The sequence below is a fragment of the Rhinatrema bivittatum genome, chromosome 5, assembly GCF_901001135.1.
Source record: "Rhinatrema bivittatum chromosome 5, aRhiBiv1.1, whole genome shotgun sequence".
Classification (NCBI taxonomy): Eukaryota; Metazoa; Chordata; class Amphibia; order Gymnophiona; family Rhinatrematidae; genus Rhinatrema; species Rhinatrema bivittatum.
The window spans coordinates 366,793,833-366,816,564 of NC_042619.1; the positions used below are offsets into that span (position 1 = coordinate 366,793,833).

A 22,732-nucleotide genomic window follows, 5' to 3' on the forward strand; every position below is an offset into this window, starting at 1 on the left:
GTCTAGTTAAATATAGACAGATGAGCTACAATTGCTAATTAATATTGCTGAAGTAAAATATATCATATAATTTGGGCACTTTTTTTTTTTTTCAGCAACAGCAGAGATCGAACTCACAGCTCCAGGTGTTCAAGGCCAGGAGACATGGCAGCGAGCTATAGCGGTTTTTTTTTAAACAGGCTGCCATCATTTTCAACATTACAAGCTTAATTTGATCTTACCAGACCCTCTAAGAAGCCTCCTTCATGCAGAGAAGGAGAGTGTAGGAGAGGGGAGCTCGTATAGGCTTGGAGGTCACCTGCTGCAACAATAACTCCAAAGAGAATAGGAGCTGTGCAGTCCCCACCATGCCCTGAAAGTCATTCTGTAGCTCTCTCTATGGCATTTGTCCAATAGACAATGGGAGGGAAGAGAGAAGATAAAAATGTAGCTTGATTCCTTAACATACATAATCATTACTACTATGGAATGGACAGACAGACATTTTTCTTGGCATAAAATAGTGAAGAGGCTGTTGATCTTGCCAGAAACTGGGTACACTTGCCTTTTAGAGGCATGCTTATAACTTACTCGGTTTAGACATCTCTGTAGGATACAAGATATATTTCTACAAGGCGGCACTAGAACTTCTGGATCAGGCAAGGCGCAGCACCACTGGAACTGGAACCTTGCAAGGAACTGGAGTAAGGCAAGGCACTGGAACTTGGAGCTAAAAGCCAAGTTCCAGAATAACAGATTGCAGCCATGGTTCTCAGTCAAGAAAAGAGGGTTTCTAGAATTCAAGGCAGGTAATCAGCAAATGTATCCAGCTGCAAAGCTTGATCATTAGAGCTACTGTTTGATTGTTCTGAACCTGTCTTTGCCTGTATTTTACTGTGACATTCCCAAAGGAATTTCTCACAACTGTGACAACTCCAGAACTTGAACAGCCCATTAGCAAGTCCATCTGATTAACTGAAGTTGGTTCACATAGTTAACTGGCTGTAAGACAGCACAAGCCAGGCCAAACTGAACCATAACACAGCTCCCTCCCACAGGGGTTCCAACTTGAACCCACACAGTTTTGCTTATGGTAGAGTGCATACCCTGATACCTGCTTGCACAAAAGCCCAGCAAATTGCATTGGCTGACATGCTGATCCACTAAGACTTACCTATGGTGTCTCCTTCTTAGGTTCCTGTTCTACTAAGGAAATGAGTGTTCTTTGTCTGGCCTGATGTCTGGCCTGATGCTCTGGGAGCCTAGACCACAGATCCTGCTGCTGAACCCACCAATGGAAATAAAAAGCTACTGAACACAGCCTCAGTGCTTGACCCACTGGTGTAGGAACTCAGACCTCATGATGTCTGTTTCTGAGGGAGAAGTGCAAGTCAATCCATCAGACAGTCGCTCAAGAATGCCCCCAGACTCAGCCTACATTCCACCCGGAATCTGGGCTTCAAGACTCAGCCTACATTCCACCCGGAATCTGGGCTTCAAGTCTCCCTGGGAACAGCCTACCCGTAGCTGCAGCACCAGTCAACATGTCTGCATATAGGTGAGGCAGAGACAAATACTGAAGAGATAAGACAGCACCTGATCTTTATTTGGGGAGGGAATTCAGCTCTGAGCTTTTGTCTCTGCCTCCATCTGCTGGCCAAAGGACATATTCCATTTGTCTGGACTGGTCAGCAAAACAATGAAGAATTGCTTTTAAAAAAGGAAAACATTTTGAGAGACCAGATCATACACTCTACTTTTCTTCTACGAAATAGGATATCTGCCAGTAATCAAGGACAATATCATTGTGGATCTTGCTCAATTTGTAAACATGCTAAGCAAATTAATATTTTTCATCACTCTCATTTGCATTTTCAACACAATTTAAGAGGTCAATTTGATTACAATACTGTATAAGCAATCTATGCTATTTTGTGCCCATGTCAAAAAGTATATATATAGGTTATACAAAACAGACAAAAACCAGGATAGTGGAACAAAAAATCTATTAGGATTAAGAAAAGAGCACGATTAGTAACAGATTGGCTCACATAAAATCACATGATAGATGACAGCTTTTTGTCCTTCAGGCTATGCGATTTGAAAGAAGAGGTAAAATCACAATGTTTATAACGATGAGAGCAATGATACAAGGGTTGAACCAGGATATTGAAAGGCAGGCTCTTTTATGATTCGTGTAAGGTAATTTAAATGAGAAGAATGTTTGTAAAGATCTGATTAGGTCATCTGAATTAGTGAGAGGAGTTCTGCAAATTTCATTATTTATACCTTAAAGACAGGCTAGGCATTTGCCAGCTTAATTTTGAAAGAAAGGAACGTTAGGTTAATTTGCTGTGGCTCATAATTACAAATATAGGTATTTATGAGCCATGAAATTTCTTAATGAGTATTGTTGGGATTATTTATTTTTATTTTTACAGAAAACTTAAATGCATTAAAGAAGCTATATTGGTCGGGGGACAGAACCAAAATGGCCATACGGTAGCGTTGCTCGGCGTTAGCTCCGTGGCCGTATTGAAAAAAGTGCTTGCGAACAGGTTAGCCTTGATGGGTAGGAAGCGAAAACCGAGGGGGGAGCCATACCCTGCAGTCCCCCCAACAATGCCTCTTACCGCACCCATGGACGCCCATGTCCTGCACGGAGAATGCGTAGCGGGAGCTCAGCCACTGGAGAGTGGAGGAGGGGAAGAGGAGCTCCCCTCTCTCCTTGGCTCACTGTTTCCTCTTAGCTCCGCTGAGGGAACCCCACCAAGGAACCCTTGTGTAGAGAGAAGCACTTCCGGGGCTGCAGGAACGAGGCCGGGCCAAAGCGCTGAAGCACCGAGCCTGGCAGGGACCGCCGGAAGTGCAAGCCTAACAGGGAGCCCAGTTCCATCGGGGCAGCCTGGTGAAGGTGGAAGCATTTCAAATGGAGAAACCAGCGTTAGAGAGGAGAATATCAACCAGGTTCTAACTCTGACTGTGGTAAGACCTACCATTTTTTCACTAGAGACTATCTGGGAATCTATTGTGGAGATAAAGACTTCGATATTACATGTATTGCAACCAATGAATACAAACGTAAAAGAGTTGGAAGATAAAGTTGGGGTACTGACTCAAACCAATTCTAATTTGGAACAACAAATTATGATATAAAGAGATCAAATAAAAGGGCTCCAACAGGCGCAAACTTCAATGATAAAAGATAAGAAGAATATGGCTGTTAAAATAGAGAAAGCCTTCCTCCTTATGAAATCTCAGGTGTTGTCAGTTGGGGGGAATTTTCTTCTTAAAATTTCCTTGCAAATGCATAGTTAAATATGCGAGTAATACATATATATTTTTTAAATCCCCCCAACTGACTCAATTTCTTATTGGGAAAACTCCAATAATGCCTGGAGGATCCGGTATAAATGCTTCAAGTCCCTCAGAAAAGTAAATTTGTTCTCTGTAGATACCGTGAATTTACTTTGTTACTAATAGATGTTTATTAGAGGTTGTGTATTCCCCCCTTCCATATTCTGTGGACTTAACATTAAGAGAATAAGTTTGTTAGATTACTTAAAATGTTTATTTCTTTCTCTTATGTCAAATTGAGACTATTCTCTGTATTTCCATTACAAGATGTTATCTTGTTAATTATGTTAAAAATCAATAAATAATAAATAAAAAAAGCAGCTATATTAAGAAAATGTGTTAACATATTACAGGTCAGAAGGCATTTTGACTGCAAAGGAGATGAAAAAATAAAATCATGCCAGATAAGTTTAAACTAATGATTTAAGGATTTTTTTCCATTACGAAAATTGTTAGGACTAATCCTAACAAGTGCATTTACTCGAGTAAAAGCTTTTTAAAATCAGGCCCTCAGTGTATGAAGAGGTTTGGTGAGTCATACTTCCTGAAAAGCAATAGATTTAAAAAAAACTTTTTTTTCTTAGCGTGTTCATATATGTTGGTTGGGGGGGGGGGGGGTTTTAAGTGATTTTGGCCCAAAATGAATGTACTATAAAAGGTTGTCCTTCACAACCAGAGCATTTTTTTTTTTTAATTATTGGATCTTTTTTCTCTTTATAAATAGAAAGATATTTTAAAAAATGTGAAAAAAGAAAAGACAAATGAGTTTAGGATATAATTAGGAAATGTATTAGATATTCCTATTATGATTGTTAATTTCTATATTTTTGTGGGATTTCCTTCAGAAACGTTTATTGCTAACCATAGATAAGAGGTAAACCACCTAAGCATCAGATCCAAAATGCCCAGTGCAGTTAATCAATGCAACAATAAAGATAGTGTCCACTAAATCGAATGCACCTTGAAAACTTCAGTAGAATCAGTATGGAAGATGTTTTATTATATATCATCCATCAAGCCAGTCAACAAGGATTTAGTACAATGGCTTACACAGAATCTTACTGACAGCAATTAAGAACCTGATTATCCTGCAAGAGTGATTCAAGTTGGACCAAAACAGCACATTTCACTATTTTATTTTTCATGAACATTTGATATTCCACTTTTCCCCAAATGTGGTCTCAAGTCAGATTACAATAAATTTAAAAAGAAAATTATTCCTTACCTGCTAATTTTCGTTCCTGTAGTACCATGGATCAGTCCAGATAGTGGGTTATATCCCCCGACCAGCAGATGGAGTCAGAACAGAGTTTGAGAGCGTCAGCTTATAGAGTAGTGCAACCTCTGCTGGAGCTCAGTATTACGCATAGCAAAGCCCAAAAGCAAAACACAACATTTTGGATCCAGATCCGTCCCCAAAAAGGAACAGAGAAAGATATAAGTAAACAAACGGTCAACGGGACCACCAACAGTCAACTTGTGAGGAGCTGTGAACAGTAACAATAATCAGAGACAAACAGAATGAAAGTTACCTGGAAGAATCCGAGCAGGACCTAATGAAACCCCTAGTGGCGGGCGTCTGGACTGATCCATGGTACTACAGGAACGAAAATTAGCAGGTAAGGAATAATTTTCTTTTCCCTGTACGTACCTGGATCAGTCCAGACAGTGGGATGTACCCAAGCTTCCCTAAACCGGGTGGGGTCCTGAGAGACCTGCTCGGAGAACTTGATCGCCAAAAGAACCCGTGTACTGAGGCGCCAGGTGTAGTCTGTAATGTCTGGAAAAAGTGTGCAACGACTTCCACGTCGCCGCACGGCAGATTTCCTGGGAGGAAACGGAGCGAGATTCCGCCCAGGACGCCGCTTGGGATCGCGTGGAATGAGCCGACACGCCGCAAGGCAGCACCCGCCCCGCCGCAATGTAAGGCGATGAGATGGCGTCCTTTATCCAGCGCGCAATAGCCGTCTTGGATGCCTGAGAACCTCTCCTCGGTCCTGACCAGAGGACAAACAAATGATCGGATACCCAGAAGTCATTGGTAACCTCCAGGTAACTGAGCAGCACACGCTTGACGTCCAGGAGCCGGAGAGACCGGGGTTCCTCTGGAGCGAACGCTGGAAGCTCCACCGTTTGATTGACGTGGAAGGCCGAGACCACCTTTGGTAGGAAGGATGGCACCGTACGAAGGGAAACCCCGGAGTCGGAGAAACGCAGATAAGGGTCCCGGCAGGACAAGGCTTGGAGCTCTGAGATCCGGCGAGCAGAAGAGATGGCTACCAGGAAAACCGTCTTGAGGGTCAGGTCCTTGAGGGAGGACCCCCTCAGGGGTTCAAAAGGAGGGCCCGACAGCGTTCGCAGCACCAAGTTGAGGCTCCAAGAAGGGAAAGGATCCCTGACCGGTGGCCGTAGGTGTTTGGCACCCTTCAGAAAACGTGCGATATCCGGCTGAAGGGGTAGAGAGCAGTCCTTCTGTACCAAGACATTCAAGGCCGCCACCTGAACCCGAAGCGAATTATAGGCGAGACCCTTATCCAGACCATCCTGTAGGAAATGAAGGATCAGCGGGACAGTCGCCTCCATGGTTTGGACCCCGCGGTCGGAGCACCAGGCTTCGAAGACCTTCCAAACTCGAACGTACGCGACGGAGGTCGAAGGCTTGCGGGAACGAAGCATCGTTGAGATCACTGTCTCTGGGTAGCCTCTGTGGCGGAGACAGCGCCGTTCAAAAGCCAGGCCGCAAGACAGAAGAGTTCTGCCTGCTCGAAAAATACTGGCCCCTGACGCAGAAGATGAGGAAGATGGGACAGGCGAAGTGGGCCGTCCACCGTCATCTGAAGTAGATCTGCGAACCATGGCCGACGGGGCCATTCCGGGGCGACGAGAATTACAGTCCCTCGATGATGTTCCAACCTGCGGAGAACCTTGCCGACCAGAAGCCAAGGAGGAAACACATAGAGCAGTTGATCCAACGGACACGGAAGGGCGAGGGCATCCACCCCCTCCGCGCCGCGCTGTCTTCTGCGGCTGAAGAAGCGTGGAGCCTTGGCGTTGAGAAAGGTCGCCATTAGATTGAGGCGTGGAGTCCCCCAACGACGGACGATGAGATGCATTGCCTCGGAGAGAGCCCACTCGCCGGGGTCTAGCTGTTGACGACTCAGGAAGTCCGCCTGAACGTTGTCCACCCCGGCGATGTGAGAGGCCGCTATCCAGACGAGATTGCTCTCCGCCCACTCCATCAGGGGAGTTGACTCGAGGGAGACATGCTTGCTTCTTGTCCCCCCTTGACGATTGATGTAGGCCACGGTGGTGGCGTTGTCCGAGAGGATCCTCACCTCTCTGTGTCGCACCAGGGGAAGAAAACGCTGGAGAGCGAAACGCACAGCTCTCGTTTCCAGGCGATTGATCGGCCACTTTGCCTCCTCTGGCGTCCAAGTCCCCTGCGTGGCGCTTCTTTCGCAGATGGCGCCCCATCCCGCGAGGCTGGCATCGGTGGTCACCACCACCCAATTGGGAACCTCGAGCGAGACTCCCCGAGCCAGATGCGAAGGGACAAGCCACCAATCCAGGCTTTTCCTGGCTAATGGTGGAAGCGGCAGGATCACCTGATACTCCTCGGAGACTGGTTTCCAACGGGATAGCAGGGACGCCTGCAGTGGATGCAGGTGTGCAAACGCCCAGGGTACCATGTCGATGGTAGAGGGCATTACTCCCAGGAGCTGCAGATAATTCCAGGCGGTTGGTTCTTCCAAAGCCGAAAACCGAGACACGTGCTCCCTCAGGGCTTGCGCCTTGTCCTGGCACAGGAACACCATACCCCGCCGGGTATCGAAGCTCGCTCCTAAGAAATCCAGGTGTTGCGAGGGCACAAGGGAACTCTTTGGAAGGTTCACCACCCAGCCCAGAGAGCGTAGGAATTGTACTACTCTGGCCACTGAGGTCTGACCATGTGAGAAGGACTTTGCTCGAATCAGCCAGTCGTCTAGGTACGGATGTACTAGGATACCCTCCTTGCGGAGGGCCGCCGCCACCACTACCATGATCTTTGTGAAGGTCCGAGGTGCGGTCGCCAAACCGAAGGGAAGCGCCTTGAACTGAAAGTGTTGACCGAGAATCTTGAAGCGAAGATACCGCCGGAGAGCCGGCAGGATGGGAATATGCAAGTATGCTTCCGAGAGATCCAGTGAAGCGAGGAATTGTCCCTTGTGCACTGCGGCAATCACTGATCGAAGAGTCTCCATGCGGAACCGGCTGACCCTGAGGGCCTTGTTTACCTCCTTCAAGTCCAGGATGGGCCGAAAGGAACCGTCCTTTTTGGGAACGATGAAGTAAATGGAATAGTGGCCCAAGCCCACCTCGAAGGGGACGGGAACGATAGCCCCTATTTCCTGCAGTCGGTCTAGTGTTTGTTGAACCGCTATCCTCTTGAGATCCGAACCACAGTGGGAGAAGATGAACCGGTCCCTCGGGGGGCGGACAAACTCCAAGGCGTAACCGTCTCTTATGGTGTCCAGCACCCACTGGTCTGTGGAGACAACTGCCCACTCCTCGTAGAAGTCCATGAGGCGGCCTCCGATCCAGGGAGGTGAGAAGTGGGCTCCTTTGGCATCATTGGAAGGACTTTGTGGGCGGATTTCCCTGCCCTGGACCCTCTCTCGCGGGCCTCTGCCCACGAAAGGAACGAGACCAAGGCTGGGATCTTGTCGGCTGTGTCCAGGAACCGGACTGCCGGTAAGACCTATAACGTTGCTGTGCCCTGGCCCTGGTTCTACCGGAAGAAAATGACCTGAAGGAATGCTGTCTATCCTCCGGCAGCCGATGCACCGAATTTTCCCCCAGTGACTTGATGATCTGATCCAGGTCCTCTCCAAATAAAAACTTCCCCCGAAAGGGGAGGGAGCCAAGGCTCTACTTGGAGGAAGCATCCGCCACCCAGTTGCGAAGCCACACGAGCCGTCGAGCAGCTACAACAGAAACCATGGACCGCGCCATTACGCGAAAGAGATCATACAAGACGTCCGCCCCGTATGCTATGGCAGATTCCAGACGGTCCGCCTGGGCGGCCTCTTCGGGGGGCAACTCCTGAGAGGTGAGAAGCTGCTGTACCCAGAGTAAGCTGGCCCTTTGCGCGAGCGAACTGCACATCACGGCCCGCATACCTAGGGCGGAGACTTCGAAGACCCTCTTGAGGAAGGTTTCTAGTTTACGGTCCTGCGTATCCCGCAGGGCCGTTCCACCCGTGACCGGGATGGTCGTCCTCTTGGTCACTGCCGACACCGCTGAATCCACCTTGGGCACCTTGATAAGATCCAAAAAATCCTCAGGGAGAGAGTATAGCTTTTCCATGGCGCGTGTGACTTTCAAGGACGCCTCGGGAGTGTCCCACTCCCTGGTGAGAAGCTGTAGGAAGGACTCATGGATAGGGAAAGCCCTTGCCCTAGGACGGAGGGCAGCAAGTACTGGATCCCCTTTGCGAGAAGAGGTGGCGACGGCAGGAGCCACAGGGATCGGCGGATCTGGAGGTGGGTCGAGGTCCAGCTCCTGAATAATATGGTGGATGAGTTCATCCAGCTCTTCTTTTTGAAAAATCCGTAGGGCTCGAGGGTCGTCCCCCTCCGTATGTCCATCCGGATGCGCCTCCGGGTTCCGGGCAGTCTCTCACCGGCGAAGCCGCCCCCGTGGTACGCCGGGGTGGCACGGGAGAGGGACCCGGCAGGGATCCAGGCATAACGGGCGAGGCGGTGAGACCAATAGCAAGTTTAGGAACCTTGGGGGGAGGGGCCCCCAGGGGATTCGGCGCCTGCGCTCCCATACCCTGCAAATAAGCCATGTGCATTACCAGAATAAAATCAGGTGAGAAAAACAGAGAGCTGATTGGAATCCCTGGGGGGGGACCGTCCTGGGAGCCCCGGTCGGGCAAACACCCCGCTGGGGGCAAAGCCTGTTGAGAGCCAGTGCAACCAATCCTGTCTGCATCTGGGAGCGAGTCCGTCTCACGCTGTCCCCCTAAAATGGCCGCCGTTCCCACCAAAGGCGGCGTCGTGGCCGGCCCGCGCCGTCCGGGCTGAGGAGGAGGCAGGTCCGAAATCGCACCGGAGGACTGCAGGGTGCCTTCCCCATCGGGGAAGCACCGCTCACAAAGCCCCTCCCTCAGAAATTGATTCCCCGGTTCGCCGCAGGCCTCACACCTCGAGGACCGCGGCATGTCAGCACCGGGAAAAAAAGCCTCGGGGGGGGGCCAAAAACGAGCTAGTGGCGCGGGGGGGCCTGGAATGGCCCCAACAACCCGCCGAAGGGGTCCAGGAACTGCGGGGGGAAAACCCCCGTTGCAGTTGAGCACACACCCGCGGGCGGAGCTTGCGAACCACGGGACCCACAAACAACGCGTGGAGCGGCCAGAACCACCGGCATCCACGGGGCACCACCAAAGAGAAGCAAACCTGTGGAGAAAGAAACTCAAAAAACTTCCACTTACCCCAACGGAAGAGGAAAGGAGTACAGAATAGAGAAGGCAGAGCCACAGACACACGCCTCCTCAAAAATTGAAAAGTCTTTTTTTTTTTTTTAAGGATGAAAAATGAAGAGAAACATAAGACAGGGAAATACTGTGGAGAAAAAGAAAGAAATAACCAAAACTGAAGAAACCCTGTCAATCTGGGGGAGCTAGTGGATCCCCCCACTCACATCTGCTGGAGTCAGAAGAATACTGAGCTCCAGCAGAGGGTGCACTACTCTATATGCTGACGCTCTCAAACTCTGTTCTGACTCCATCTGCTGGTCGGGGGATATAACCCACTGTCTGGACTGATCCAGGTACGTACAGGGAATGAACAATAAGGAAGATTTGAAATTAGCTAAACGTTCTCAGGATGAAACACATCCAAAAATGATTTAACAGCCAAAATATTATTTGCTTTAAAAAGGAAGGGGAAACCTCCCTCAGACAAGGAGGAATTCAACATCTAACTAATGGGTTGAGCTACATGCAGTTCATCATTTTAAGTATAAAAAGAGGTACTGGGCAACAGAGCACCAAGAGAAATTAATTTTAGCCATCAGTTTAACAGGAGAAACAGGAGCAAAAATAGAGTAAAAGTAGACTAGCTTTGACTTGAAGACTTATTAGCTAGGCCAGTGGATGCAAATCTCTCTCACGCTCCTTCCCCCAAGTTAAAAAATCCCCAAGAACCCTTCCAAGTCACTATTTTGGTTTATTATCAGAATGGTTAAAGGAGGGAGTTCTTAGGGTCTTGAAGCATCTATTAAAAAATGAGGTTTGCTTCTTTTTTGTGAAGAAGATTCAGTGTGTGAGGAGGGCTTTGCTAAGGGCATGCAATGCATCTATGGGATTTTGAGAAAGATACCACTATGTCCTTAGTCCCCTGTTCTGGTGACAGGAGTGTTTGTGACTAGCCTAGCCCAGTGATTCTCAACTCAGTCCTCGGGACAAACCTATCCAGTAAGATTTTCAGGGTATCCATTATGAATATTCATTTTTAGAATTAGTAATTTTGAATGATAAAATAGTCTGACCTGCTTACTTTTGATATGATCTCTTTCATTGTTAGACTTGTGCCAGTGCCGTTCTAAACAAGCCTGGCAGTAAACCAACGAAATCTCTTATGACACCTCACAGGAACATATGCACCAGAGCTAGGGTATCAGATTCCTTTTTCATTTCTTTAAGCTAAGCATCAAACATCTATTCAAAAGGTGAACCCAGCCGTAAAAAGTAATACATAGTGAATAACCAATGATAAAATATTTTTAAAATTATTAAAATTATATAAATTTAATATACAAGTAAGACAGTGTGATACATAATAGAAATATCATTTAAATTCACCTCAACCCATATATCATTAAAATATACAATATAACATGGCCATGTTTCAGCAACAATACTTGAATCAGGGTAAATTACACTGAGACCATAAATATAATATGGGGTCCAAATAGCTGGTACACCTCGAAAGTCCTAAACTAGAGTGTAAGGATGGCAGTGCACGAACAGCTAGCATAATTCAACTGTAAATCTGGTACTGATCATCAGAAAACTGATATGCAAAGGCCTATGGTTCTAAGCAAGCACAGTAGGCCCAAGCAGGCATTGGTAATTTCTGAATGATAAAACAGTCTAACCTGCTTACATTGGATATGATCACCTTCACTGTTATGACTGGTGACAGCACCATTCTAAATGGTGATAAACCAAGGAAATCTCTTATGAGACATCAGAGGAACAGTATGCACCGAAGCTAAAGAATCAGCTTCTTTATTAATTTCTTTAAGCCAGGCATCAAATCTCTCTTTAACATTCACACCAACCAACATATTAGGAGAAATTCATTTGTAAATACATTAGGGTACAGATGGACCACTAATTTCTTTTCTAAAAGCAATGGAAAAGTAGACTTATTGAAAAGCTAATCATAGAGTGGTCAACTATAAGAAGCATCACAGTATTATCAATTCTCCAATTATCCAAACAGTTGAAAGAAAAAAAAATACAGAGATCAAGAATATGTCCCCACAACATAAGTCAAAACCACAATAGATTGATCCACACAAAGTAAGCATACTGGGCCAGATTTTAAGATGTACGCATGTTATAAAATCCGGGGTCGGCGCACACAAGGGGGTGCACACTAGTGCACCTTGCGCGCACCGAGCCCTAGGAGAGCCCAGATGGCTTTCCCCGTTCCCTCCGCCCCCTCCGCCCCCCCCCCCCCCCACCCTCCCCTCCCCCCCCGCGCCCCCCCCCCCCCCCCCCCCCCAGCCCTACGTAAAAAACCCCCATACCTTTATTTTACTAGTTGTGCCTACCTCTGGGCAAGTGTAGGTTGCGCGCGCCGGCGCACAATCCCCCGGCCTAGCAGCCCTACGAAGGCCACGCCCCACCCCTTTTTTCAAGCCCCGGGACATGCGCGCGTTGCCGGGCCTATGCAAAATAGGCTCGGCGCGCGTAGGGCTTTTAAAATCTGCCCCACTGTCTTTAAATCTAGAGTTCTTTTAGGTGGCTATCCTCCCAAAGCAAATTAAAATTACACAGAATGATGAAAAACCTCACATTCCTTAACAAAAGACATAATGTTCAATAAAGCATCCAAACGGTTTGAACACTGGGCAAGTGCTTGGCAAATCAATAAATCTACAAAGATGGTTTACCTTCAATCATAACCCACAAACATTCACAGCCTTATGGCCAGATAACAGGGTGCTGTTTAAATTGAAGCTCTGCACAATGAATCACAACCACACCTCCTCCTCGCTCATCCTGTCATAACTGACCCACAGCAATAAATCCTGGGGAACAGAGCAAATTCAAAGTGAGAGTATCAAAAGCTCTAATCCAGGACTCAGTGGTAGAAGTTATTAATTATCCTGGGAGTAACAGGAAATAGTGGGCTCTGCCAGGTATTTGCAACACAGACTGGTCACTATCAGAGATAGGATTCTGGGTCAATGGATCTTGGTCTGACCCAGCATGACATTTATGTTCTTAACCCATATCAAACCCCTCATTTATTAGGTGGTCTTTCAATATCTTGGATCTTAATATTCACCGATCTTGCATTATTATATACAGCTCATAGCCCCTGTCTATTAACCTTGGGATAATCCTTTGGATGGAAAAAACAGCAGAACATCCACTAAAACTCTTCTGAAGTGCAGCTTCAAAACTAAAATTACACAATGCTTAGAGGTTATAACGACCATTACCCAAAATTACTTCAGTGTTATATATGGAGTGTTACACATGGACACACTACTATAAGAAACCACATGAACTGAAAATAAATGCTGTGGTCTTGAGATCAGACATCTTAAATAAAAAACTTATACCATTGCTGATGTGGAGAGCCTAATCCCGTGCCACTGAAAGGAAAAAAAAAAAAACTGAGACCTTTATTTATTTGCGGTTTTTATCTACCGACATTCGTAGGTACATCATGCCGGTTTACATATAATGGTGTTAACAGGAAAAAGTTACATAAAACTGGATCAATGCTTAACTAGCATTGATCTTAACTAGCATTGACTTAACTAGCACTGGCAGCTCCTCAGTGGTCCCCTGCTTTCTCTTTCATCCCCAAGCTTCTTTCAGCTGGCAGTGATGATAATCTTAACGGTACCATGAAATCACCCTTAACTTCTGAGTTTACGAGCGCAGAATCCCTCTGCCACCGGATTGAAGCATAGCAGTGGGAGCCTTACCTGTGCTTCCATGCTGCTTCTTTGGCCTCTCTTCTGATGTTCCTGGCTCTGCAACAGCAATCTTAGGTAATACAGCAACCCAGACCTCACTTTGGTGATGCTGTGCCCACAAACCTAGGTGTCCTCAATCTTGCCACTGCACTGCCAGCTCTTTCCTCTATAGTGGAAGCCTAATAGAACTCCTGCTGCAATTCCATTGCTAGTTGGACCTCTGGTGCCTTCAGTGCAACCATTGGCTCTCCTTCAGCAGTCACCACCACAAAGTGGCCACCAACTCAATGAGGCCTCAGCCCCAGCTGCCAACCATGTACTGCAGCCAGGCCCAGGACCATTTCAGCCACACCACCATATGGCCATCACCACAGCATGGGTAGCACTGCAAAAGTACTTGGAGCACTCCAACTCAGGTAAAACGTATTTTAAATATTTTAATGTTTTCCACAGTCACACTGGTGAAACAGAGGGCAGGGACTCAGGAAGGCACCACAGATAAGGGGAAACAAGAGGGAAGGGCGAGAAGGGGCTGTGAGTGCGGAAAAGCAGAGCAGGCAGAAAGGCAGGCACAAGAGAAGGACCATTGGGGGGGGGGGGGGGGGGGCACCAAGCTAAGGATGTGCAGACATCTCTCTCCACCTCTCTCCTTTAGTGATGTGGTACTGTCTCAAACACCCTTCCTTCCTTCATCCTCAGGAGTGTCACTCTCTCTGACCACATCCCCTAGTCCATCCAATCTGAACTAGCCCATCATCTCCCCAGTCCATCCCAACCCCACCAGTCTAGTCCCCACCTTTCCCTCAGTCCATCCCGACCAATCTAATCCCCCCAAGTTTATATTAGTAAGGATTACTTAATATTTTGCATACTGTTTTTAAATTTAATTTTTATTGATTTTCACATAATTACAAAGCAAAACTTTGTACAGTAACATACAGAAACTTTCTACTAAATTACATCTTAATAAGAAAACAATTAAGTAATATTCAGACCTCAAGTCATTACTGAGAGGAGGGAGGATATCATTTAGAGGAGCAAATAGTTTTTCTTTAGTTTTGTGTTCCCTGTAAAGGCTATGCCTATGTGACAGACCCCCTGTCCAAGTTCTATGTAAACAGATACGATGTGCAAACGGATGTCGGTATATAAAAAAATGCCAAATAAATAAATAAAATTAAATAAATAAAATTAAAAATAAAGCAAACAGTATAGCATGTTATTACTACCCATTACTTTTACCTAAGCACAGGACTTTCTTGTGGAGAAAGAGTAGGCAACAGTTTATGAGATTCAAGGAACAATTTGTGAGACTGGAAAATTGGGCATCCAAATGGCAGATGAAATTTAATGTGGATAAGGGCAAGGTGATGCATATAGAGAAAAATAACTCATGCTATTTAGGTTCCATATTAGGAGCTACCACCCAAGAAAAATCTAGGCGTCATAGTGGATAACACATTGAAATCATCAGTTCAGTGTGCTGTGGCCGTCAAAAAAGCAAACAGAATGGGGAATTATTAGAAAGGGAATGGTGAATAAAACAGAAAACATTATAATGCCTCTGTATCGCTCCATGGTGAGACCGCACCTTGAATACTGTGTACAATTCTGGTCGCCGAATCTCAAAAAAAATATAGTTGCGATGGAGAAGGGCGACCAAAATGATAAAGGGAATGGAAGAGCTCCCCTATGAGGAAAGACTAAAGAGGTTAGGATTTTTCAACTTGGAGAAGAGACGGCTGAGGTGGGATAAGATAGAGGTGTTTAAAATCATGAGAGGTCTAGAATGGGTAGATGTGAATCAGTTAGTCTTTCAGATAATAGGACGACTAGGGGGCATTCCATGAAGTTAGCATGTGGCACATTTAAAACTAATCGGAGAAAGTTCTTTTTCACTCAACACACAATTAAACTCTGGAATTTGTTGCCAGAGGATGAGGTTAGTGCAGTTAGTGTAGCTGTGTTTAAAAAAGGATTGGATAAGTTCTTGGAGGAGAAGTCCATTACCTGCTATTAATTAAGTTGACTTAGAAAATAGCCACTGCTATTACTAGCAACAGTAACATGGAATAGACAGTGTTTGGGTACTTGCCAGGTTCTTATGGCCTGGATTGGCCACTGTTGGAAACAGGATGCTGGGCTTGATGGACCCTTGGTCTGACCCAGTACAGCATGTCCTTATGTTAATTTGAGCTGTTCTGGAACAAAAAAATTATGTATCATTATCCAGCTTAATACACTTGAAAGGATATCTCGGCTGAAAGATTGTGCCTAATGCTTAGGATTCCTGGCGCATTGTCAGAAAACCCTTCCTCCTCTCCAGTGGCCTAGGTTTGGAAAAATTTGGACAGACTGGCCCAGGAAATTTAACCCCCAGATGTTGAAAATAATTATGCATAACTAAACCCAGGTCTTGCTTGTATATAAATGACACCAATAACATTGGTAGAAGTTTCCAGGAAGTCCGTTAAGTTTCCAAAATCAACTTGGTGTTCAGCATTCTCTCTTGAACGAGCATATGATTGGAAATATACTTTATTAAATGAAGGAATGTTTTCAGGAGGAATATTCAGAATCTCGATCATATACTTGTGGAGAGTAACACGTGGCTGTTCACCAATAATTCTGGGAAAATTCAAAAACCTTAACTTCAAATATCAATCAGTTTTCAATAAATTCAATTTTCCTGCTCAATACCATTCGTTCCTGGATTATGGTTGTCTGTGTATTCTGATCATTTTACCCTTGACCTTCTAGGTTTTGGATCGTATCAGTATGATCCGTAAGCTGAGTTATAACCCTATGTTATTGTGTACAACTTTAAATGAGATCCCAGAAATTTGTTGAGGACAACCTTGAAGAGCAGATCCTAGCTTGGCCACTAATTCCCAAAGGGAATCTAATGTCACCACAGGTGGTTTGGGAAGTGTGGTTATCAAGGTTCCCTGCTCCAAAAGTACCGCAGGTTCCAAAGTAGTTAAAGAACTCTGTGTCAAAGTTCTAACAGGTTCACCTCCACCAGTAGAATCCATCTGGGATGATACTGCCGAGGTTGCGTCTGCCATACTTTCCTCTTCGGCACCATTGGACTGTTCCCAGTCTCCGCGGCAATTCCCTCAACTACCATTTCAGAGCTCACTAGCACTGTAGCTGCATTCGCCGGATTCGAAGCTAGCTGGGAAAATGGCGCCATAGGTGTCCTTAGGCACAGGGGGCTGAGAGTAGTCTTCCCAGAAGAGACAGAGGCTCCCTCTTCCGGTCTCTTCAGCGGGGAATGCCGCCCCTATCACCGGGTAGGTTGTAGTTAGCTCAGGGATTGTTTGCTGCCCCAGGGAGAGAGAGGGTACTGAGGGAAATAACCGGACTCTTCCCGTCTGTTTAGGAGGCATCTTTTAGCTTTCACATGAAGAAATCAAAAGAAGAAATGAGCAGATCCAGTCGACACTACTCAGACGCCGCCATCTTAGCTCCAATATTTTGTATACTTAATATTAATATTGTATACTCTATTTTCTACACTTAATATTCATATTTTGTAAACATTGTTGTATACTTTGTTTTGTATACTTACTAAAATATTAATTTAAATACTGCATATTTAATATCTATGTTGTATAATTAATATTTATACATATTAATGTATACTTAAAATTAAGTTGTATACATACGGTATGCATATGATTATTTCTTTGTTATTACATTAATGTTTTAATTATACCTGCCTGTATAAAACAAGCCACCTTGTGAACAGCCCAGCCAGAAGAACCTCCACACACACTCCAGACAAAAGGATACATCCCTTTGGTGTGCACTGAGAGCAGTGACATGGCGGGGAGAAGAGGAAGTGTGGCTTAGGCCCAATGATTCACGAGCAGACAGAGGCAATTTCAAGCAGCCGGTTTTGTAAACAGCTGCTAATACTGCAGGCAGGGGGCGACCTGAAGGACAGGTCACAGCTCTTATCCCTGCCTGCAGAATAGTCCGTGCAAGCTGACGATTCCTCCAGGGCGTCTATTTTTGCCATGGGACCAGTGACATAGATGCTGGGGGTGTGGCTTAGGCCTGATTCTCCACAAGCTGACAGAAAAGCAATTTCAAGCAGCCTTTGTGCACAAACTATACTCTTGCTAGCAAGGTATGAAAACAGACTGTATTGAATCTACAGGCATGTGAATGCTTGAAAATGAGCACAAAGCAGGTCAGAAAGGCAGAACATAAGAAATTGCCATGCTGGGTCAGCCCAAGGGTCCATCAAGCCCAGCATCCTGTTTCCAACAGAGGCCAAATCAGGCCACAACAACCTGGCAATTACGCAAACACTAAGAAGATACCATGCTACTGATGCAATTAATAGCAGTGGTTATTCCCTAAGTAAACTTGATTAATAGCCATTAATGGACTTCTCCTCCAAGAACTTATCCAAACCTTTTTTGAACCCAGCTACGCTAACTGCACTAACCGCATCCTCTGGCAACAAATTCCAGAGCTTTATTGTGCGTTGAGTGAAAAAGAATTTTCTCCGATTAGTCTTAAATGTGTTACTTGCTAACTTCATAGAATGCCCCCTAGTCCTTTTATTATTTGAAAGTGTAAATAACCAAGTCACATCTACTCGTTCAAGACCTCTCATGATCGTAAAGACCTCTATCATATCCCCCCTCAGCCGTCTCTTCTCCAAGCTGAACAGCCCTAACCTCTTGAGCTTTTCCTCAAAGGGGAGCTGTTCCATCCTTTTTATCATTTTGGTTGCCCTTCTCTGTATCTTCTCCATCGCAACTATATCTTTTTTGAGATGCAGCAACCAGAATTGTACACAGTATTCAATGTGCTGTCTCACCATGGAGCGATAGAGGCATTATAACATTTTCTGTTTTATTAACCATTCCCTTCCTAATAATTCCCAACATTCTGATTGCTTTTTTGACTGCTGCAGCACACTGAGCCGACAATTTTAAAGTATTATCCACTATGATGCCTAGATCTTTTTTCCTGGTTGGTAGCTCCTAATATGGAACCTAATATCATGTAACTACAGCAAGGGTTATTTTTCCCTATATGCAACACCTTGCACTTGTCCACATTAAATTTCATCTGCCATTTGGATGCCCAATCTTCCGGTCTTGCAAGGTCCTCCTGTAATGTATCACAGTCCGCTTGTGATTTAACTACTCTGAATAATTTTGTATCATCCGCAAATTTAATAACCTCACTCGTCGTATTCCTTTCCAAATCATTTATATATATATTGAAAAGCACCGGCCCAAGTACAGATCCCTGAGGCACGCCACTGTTTACCCTTTTCTACTGAGAAAATTGAAGTGAGTCAGAGAGCAGGACAGCTCCTATCACTAATCAGATGAGGTGGGAAGGGAAAAAGGCTGCTGCTGCCCATCAAAAGCAAAGCCACAAAGACAACACAGAGCTTTTAAGGCTGTGTGACTGCTGCTGTTGCACAGGAACAGCATCTGCTTGAGGATCGCTGCAGCCTGCCACCCGGCCCTCTCCCACTCTGGGCTACACAGGTCATCACCAGTTCTGTTGAGACACTTCTACCTGTGCAACATTGCCCTGAGGTAGAGGGGCTGAAAATTGAGTTGCAAGCAAATTCTCATCAGTAGGACCAGTTTCAAGTAACAGCGGGTTCCAGAAAAGCAGAAGGTACAGTGGAGTTAATTATTTTTGTAATAAGCAGGGTGCAGGATTCTTAATCTCCACAGACCTATTTAACAAAGTATTCAGTGTTGCATAAATGGAATATTCTTTCTACCACAAAACTCTTGGTTAAAGGGAAATGTAGTCTGCATGAGGGCAGCAAAACTAAAGATCTGCATAATGCTGCAAAAAAAATAATGGTGGCTCCAAGAACTTCATTTTCAAAGAGATTCCGAGAGGTTATATTGAGAGGAAACAAGGAAATATTTTGTCACAGAAAAGGTGGATACACAGAATAACCTCCCAAAGAAGGTGGAGGAGGTAACTACCAGAATTCAAGAAAACATGGGACAAGAACAGAGGATCCTTAGTTGAAAGAAAGGTGAAAGTTAAGACAGACCAGTCAGGGTCTGCAGAACTACAATAGGAAAGTAAATCAGTAGAAAGACAGATCATAAGGTTATCTGCTGTCATATCTTTCAATTCTGACTTGTGCTTTGAGTACCTGAAGAATTGGCCAACAAGTAGTTCATGACCTTGGTACAATTGGTCATGAACTACTTCGCTAAATAACTATGTATAATGATATATTGTAACCGAATCTTTGACGGCACCTGTTAGAATGTACTATAGTACACTTTTACCTACCTACATTAAATATGTGCCTACATGTAAACCGTTGCGATGGTATTTAACTTAGCAATGGTATAGAAAAGTTTTTAAATAAATAAATAAATACAAACAAGTATATAAACATTGCTGCTGTAGTGACTACAAACCACAAAAAATAGATACATTTCAAAACAGGGGTGGCATAATATATCTGCTTTAACATTAACAGAATTTATAGAAGAGATGAAAGAGGCAGAAAATGTCACTCTCAAATCCACTGGAGAAGATTAGTCATTTTAACATGAAATGAGTGCCATCACAAATGTGACTGCAAATAAAAACTAAAAAGAATGACAATGACAAGATCAGAAGATACATTACCAGCTCACTTGGTTCTGAGATAATAAAAACAAATGCAGAAATATAAAAACAAAGTCCTGATAAAAATAATGCATCTAACTAGCTTATATTCTGTAGATATTGACTGTACTTACATTCGGCTAGTTTCAAGTTTGTCAGAGTGAAGTCCTCCGAGTGATCTGCAAATACAATAGGAATCATTAAACATAATACCTTAGCCCACACAACAACCTTAAACAGGGTGGATAGATCCTTTCAAAATAATATTTAAGATGTTCTTGTTTTAAAAAGTATTTATTGCTTCTATATGCTATAGAAGAAATTACTTATTTGGTTTTGTACATTCACATATATTCAGAAAAAAAAATCTTAGTAGTAGAAACAAATAGTTAATCTCTTATGCAATTTAGTCACAAATAAAAAACTCTAGATTTCGAGATCTAGATATATCGGTACCTAGTTGACTCTCATGGCTAATTCACCCAACTATCTACAGAAAACACCATTTAAGATAAGAAACTTTGCTTTTCCGCTTATAGCAGGCTGAATTAGCCATGATCTGTGGGGAGTATGGCATGTTCTTATGTACTGCGAGAATAAGTCATGCAAAACTGCTTGTTCAAAGTTACTCTCAGACCTTGAGAGGTTGTTCAGACAGTAATGGGACAAAGATGCAGCTTTGCAAATGTACTCTAAGGGTACAGCCCTAAGATGAGCCACCCAGAAAGAGCCCTGAGCCGATGAAGTTCGACCAAATCTGTTCTTTGCAATCTTGCTAAGATGTAGCAGAGATGAACACTATCTGCTAAATTGATGGACAACATATGGTAGGCAACCGATATCAAGCAGCACTCATCCAGCAGCACTCATCCAGTCTCCTGCAGCACTCATCCAGTCTCCAGAGGCACTCATCCAGCAGCACTCATCCAGTCCCCAGAGGCACTCATCCAGCAGCACTCATCCAGTCTCCTGCGGCACGCATCCAGTCTCCTGCGGCACTCATCCAGTCTCTAGCAGCACTCATCCAGGCTACAGAAGCACACATCCAGTCTCTAGCAGCACATCCAAGCTCCGGTAGCACTCATCCAGCACCGATCCAACCTGAACAATAATGTACTACCGACCACGCACCTACAAATCACTCATCCCAATCATGATTTCCCCCACTACACAGTTACTAGGCCTCACCCTATTCACCATAATCCTATTCAACGCCCAATCTCTCACCAACAAAACTCTTATACTCAACGACATACTGCAGGACACAACCCCAGACGTTTGCGCCATAACAGAAACATGGCTCAAATCCACGGACATCACACTCATTAACCAATTACCAACGCAGACTTACGATTTCTTCTCCATCCCAAGACAAAAAAAAAGAGGAGGGGGTATCTTCCTAGCTGCAAAAAAATCCTTAAGGTTCTCACACCACCCCATCAGTACAGTAACTAAACTAGAACTAGGATTGTTCAAATCAGAACAACTCCAAATCCTGCTAGTCTACGCCCCGCCAGGCTTACTAGAGTCAGACTCCTCTCCTATCATCGAAACCATAACTCTGCATCTCAATCTTGACTCCCCTGCTATAATCCTGGGTGACTTCAATTTACATGTTGACAAAGTTCCCCTCTCTACAAACTGTGAAGCCCTCCTCACCGCACTGTCAGCGATGGGATTCAGACAACAAATCAATAAACCCACCCACAAAGCAGGCCACACGCTCGATCTACTCTTTACAAACACTGGTATTTCTCTTACAAAACAACCAAATTGCAAAAAAGTCCCATGGTCAGATCATTCTCTAATCTCCACCAGTTTTTCCTTACCTCGATCAGACTCCAAACTCAACTCAAGACCCTCTTTCCTATACAGAAAACCTTGCAACTCGGAACATCTAAGTAAAGCTCTAACCTCGGATCTACCACTCATTGAAGTATCTACCCCTAACGCTGCCCTCCAATCTTGGTCCAAAATAACAAAATCTATAGCAAACACTCTCTGCCCACTGACAACCAAAACAAGGTCTGCTAATACATCCAAACGTCAACCCTGGTATAATGATGAACTACGAAAACTCAAACAATTACTTCGGCAAAAAGAAAGAAAATGGCGCAAAGCCCCTTCACCAGCCTCACTCTCTGATTACAAACGATCACTCCATCTTTACAAAAGTACCACGTTGAAAATCAAAAGAGACTACTATGCCCGAAAGGTTCATCATCTCAGCTTTGACTCAAAAGCTCTATTCGCCTTCGTTTCCAGCCTCACTAAACCTATCACTCCAGATATACCACCCGAACAAGCCCAGACTAAAGCAGACGAATTGGCTCTTCATTTTAACAAAAAAATATCGGATCTCCTTAATCAGCTGATTCCAAACACTACGTCTCCAGATAACACATATCTTCCCCAAAATAAAGACATCCAGCTTAATGCCTTTGAACCCATCACAATCACAGAGATACAAAATGTATTAAAAAGAATGAAACCGTCATCACACCCATTTGATCAAATCCCTACCAAAATGCTTCTTCTTATCCCGGACACAATAGCAAAA

General features: G+C 44.7%; 1 protein-coding gene across 2 annotated transcripts in view; it reads right to left on the reverse strand.

The window, feature by feature from the left end:
• UBE3A (ubiquitin protein ligase E3A) overlaps positions 1-22,732 on the reverse strand; it is a 266,472-nt gene that overhangs the window by 187,670 nt on the left and 56,070 nt on the right. Inside the window, exon 2 of one of the 2 annotated variants that reach the window (XM_029604747.1) lies at positions 20,307-20,351. The exons of the other annotated variant lie outside the window; for it this stretch is intronic. Within the exon in view, the coding sequence (XP_029460607.1) occupies positions 20,307-20,351 (45 nt within the window). The remainder of the gene's footprint in view (positions 1-20,306; positions 20,352-22,732) is intronic. 2 annotated transcript variants of the gene reach the window in all.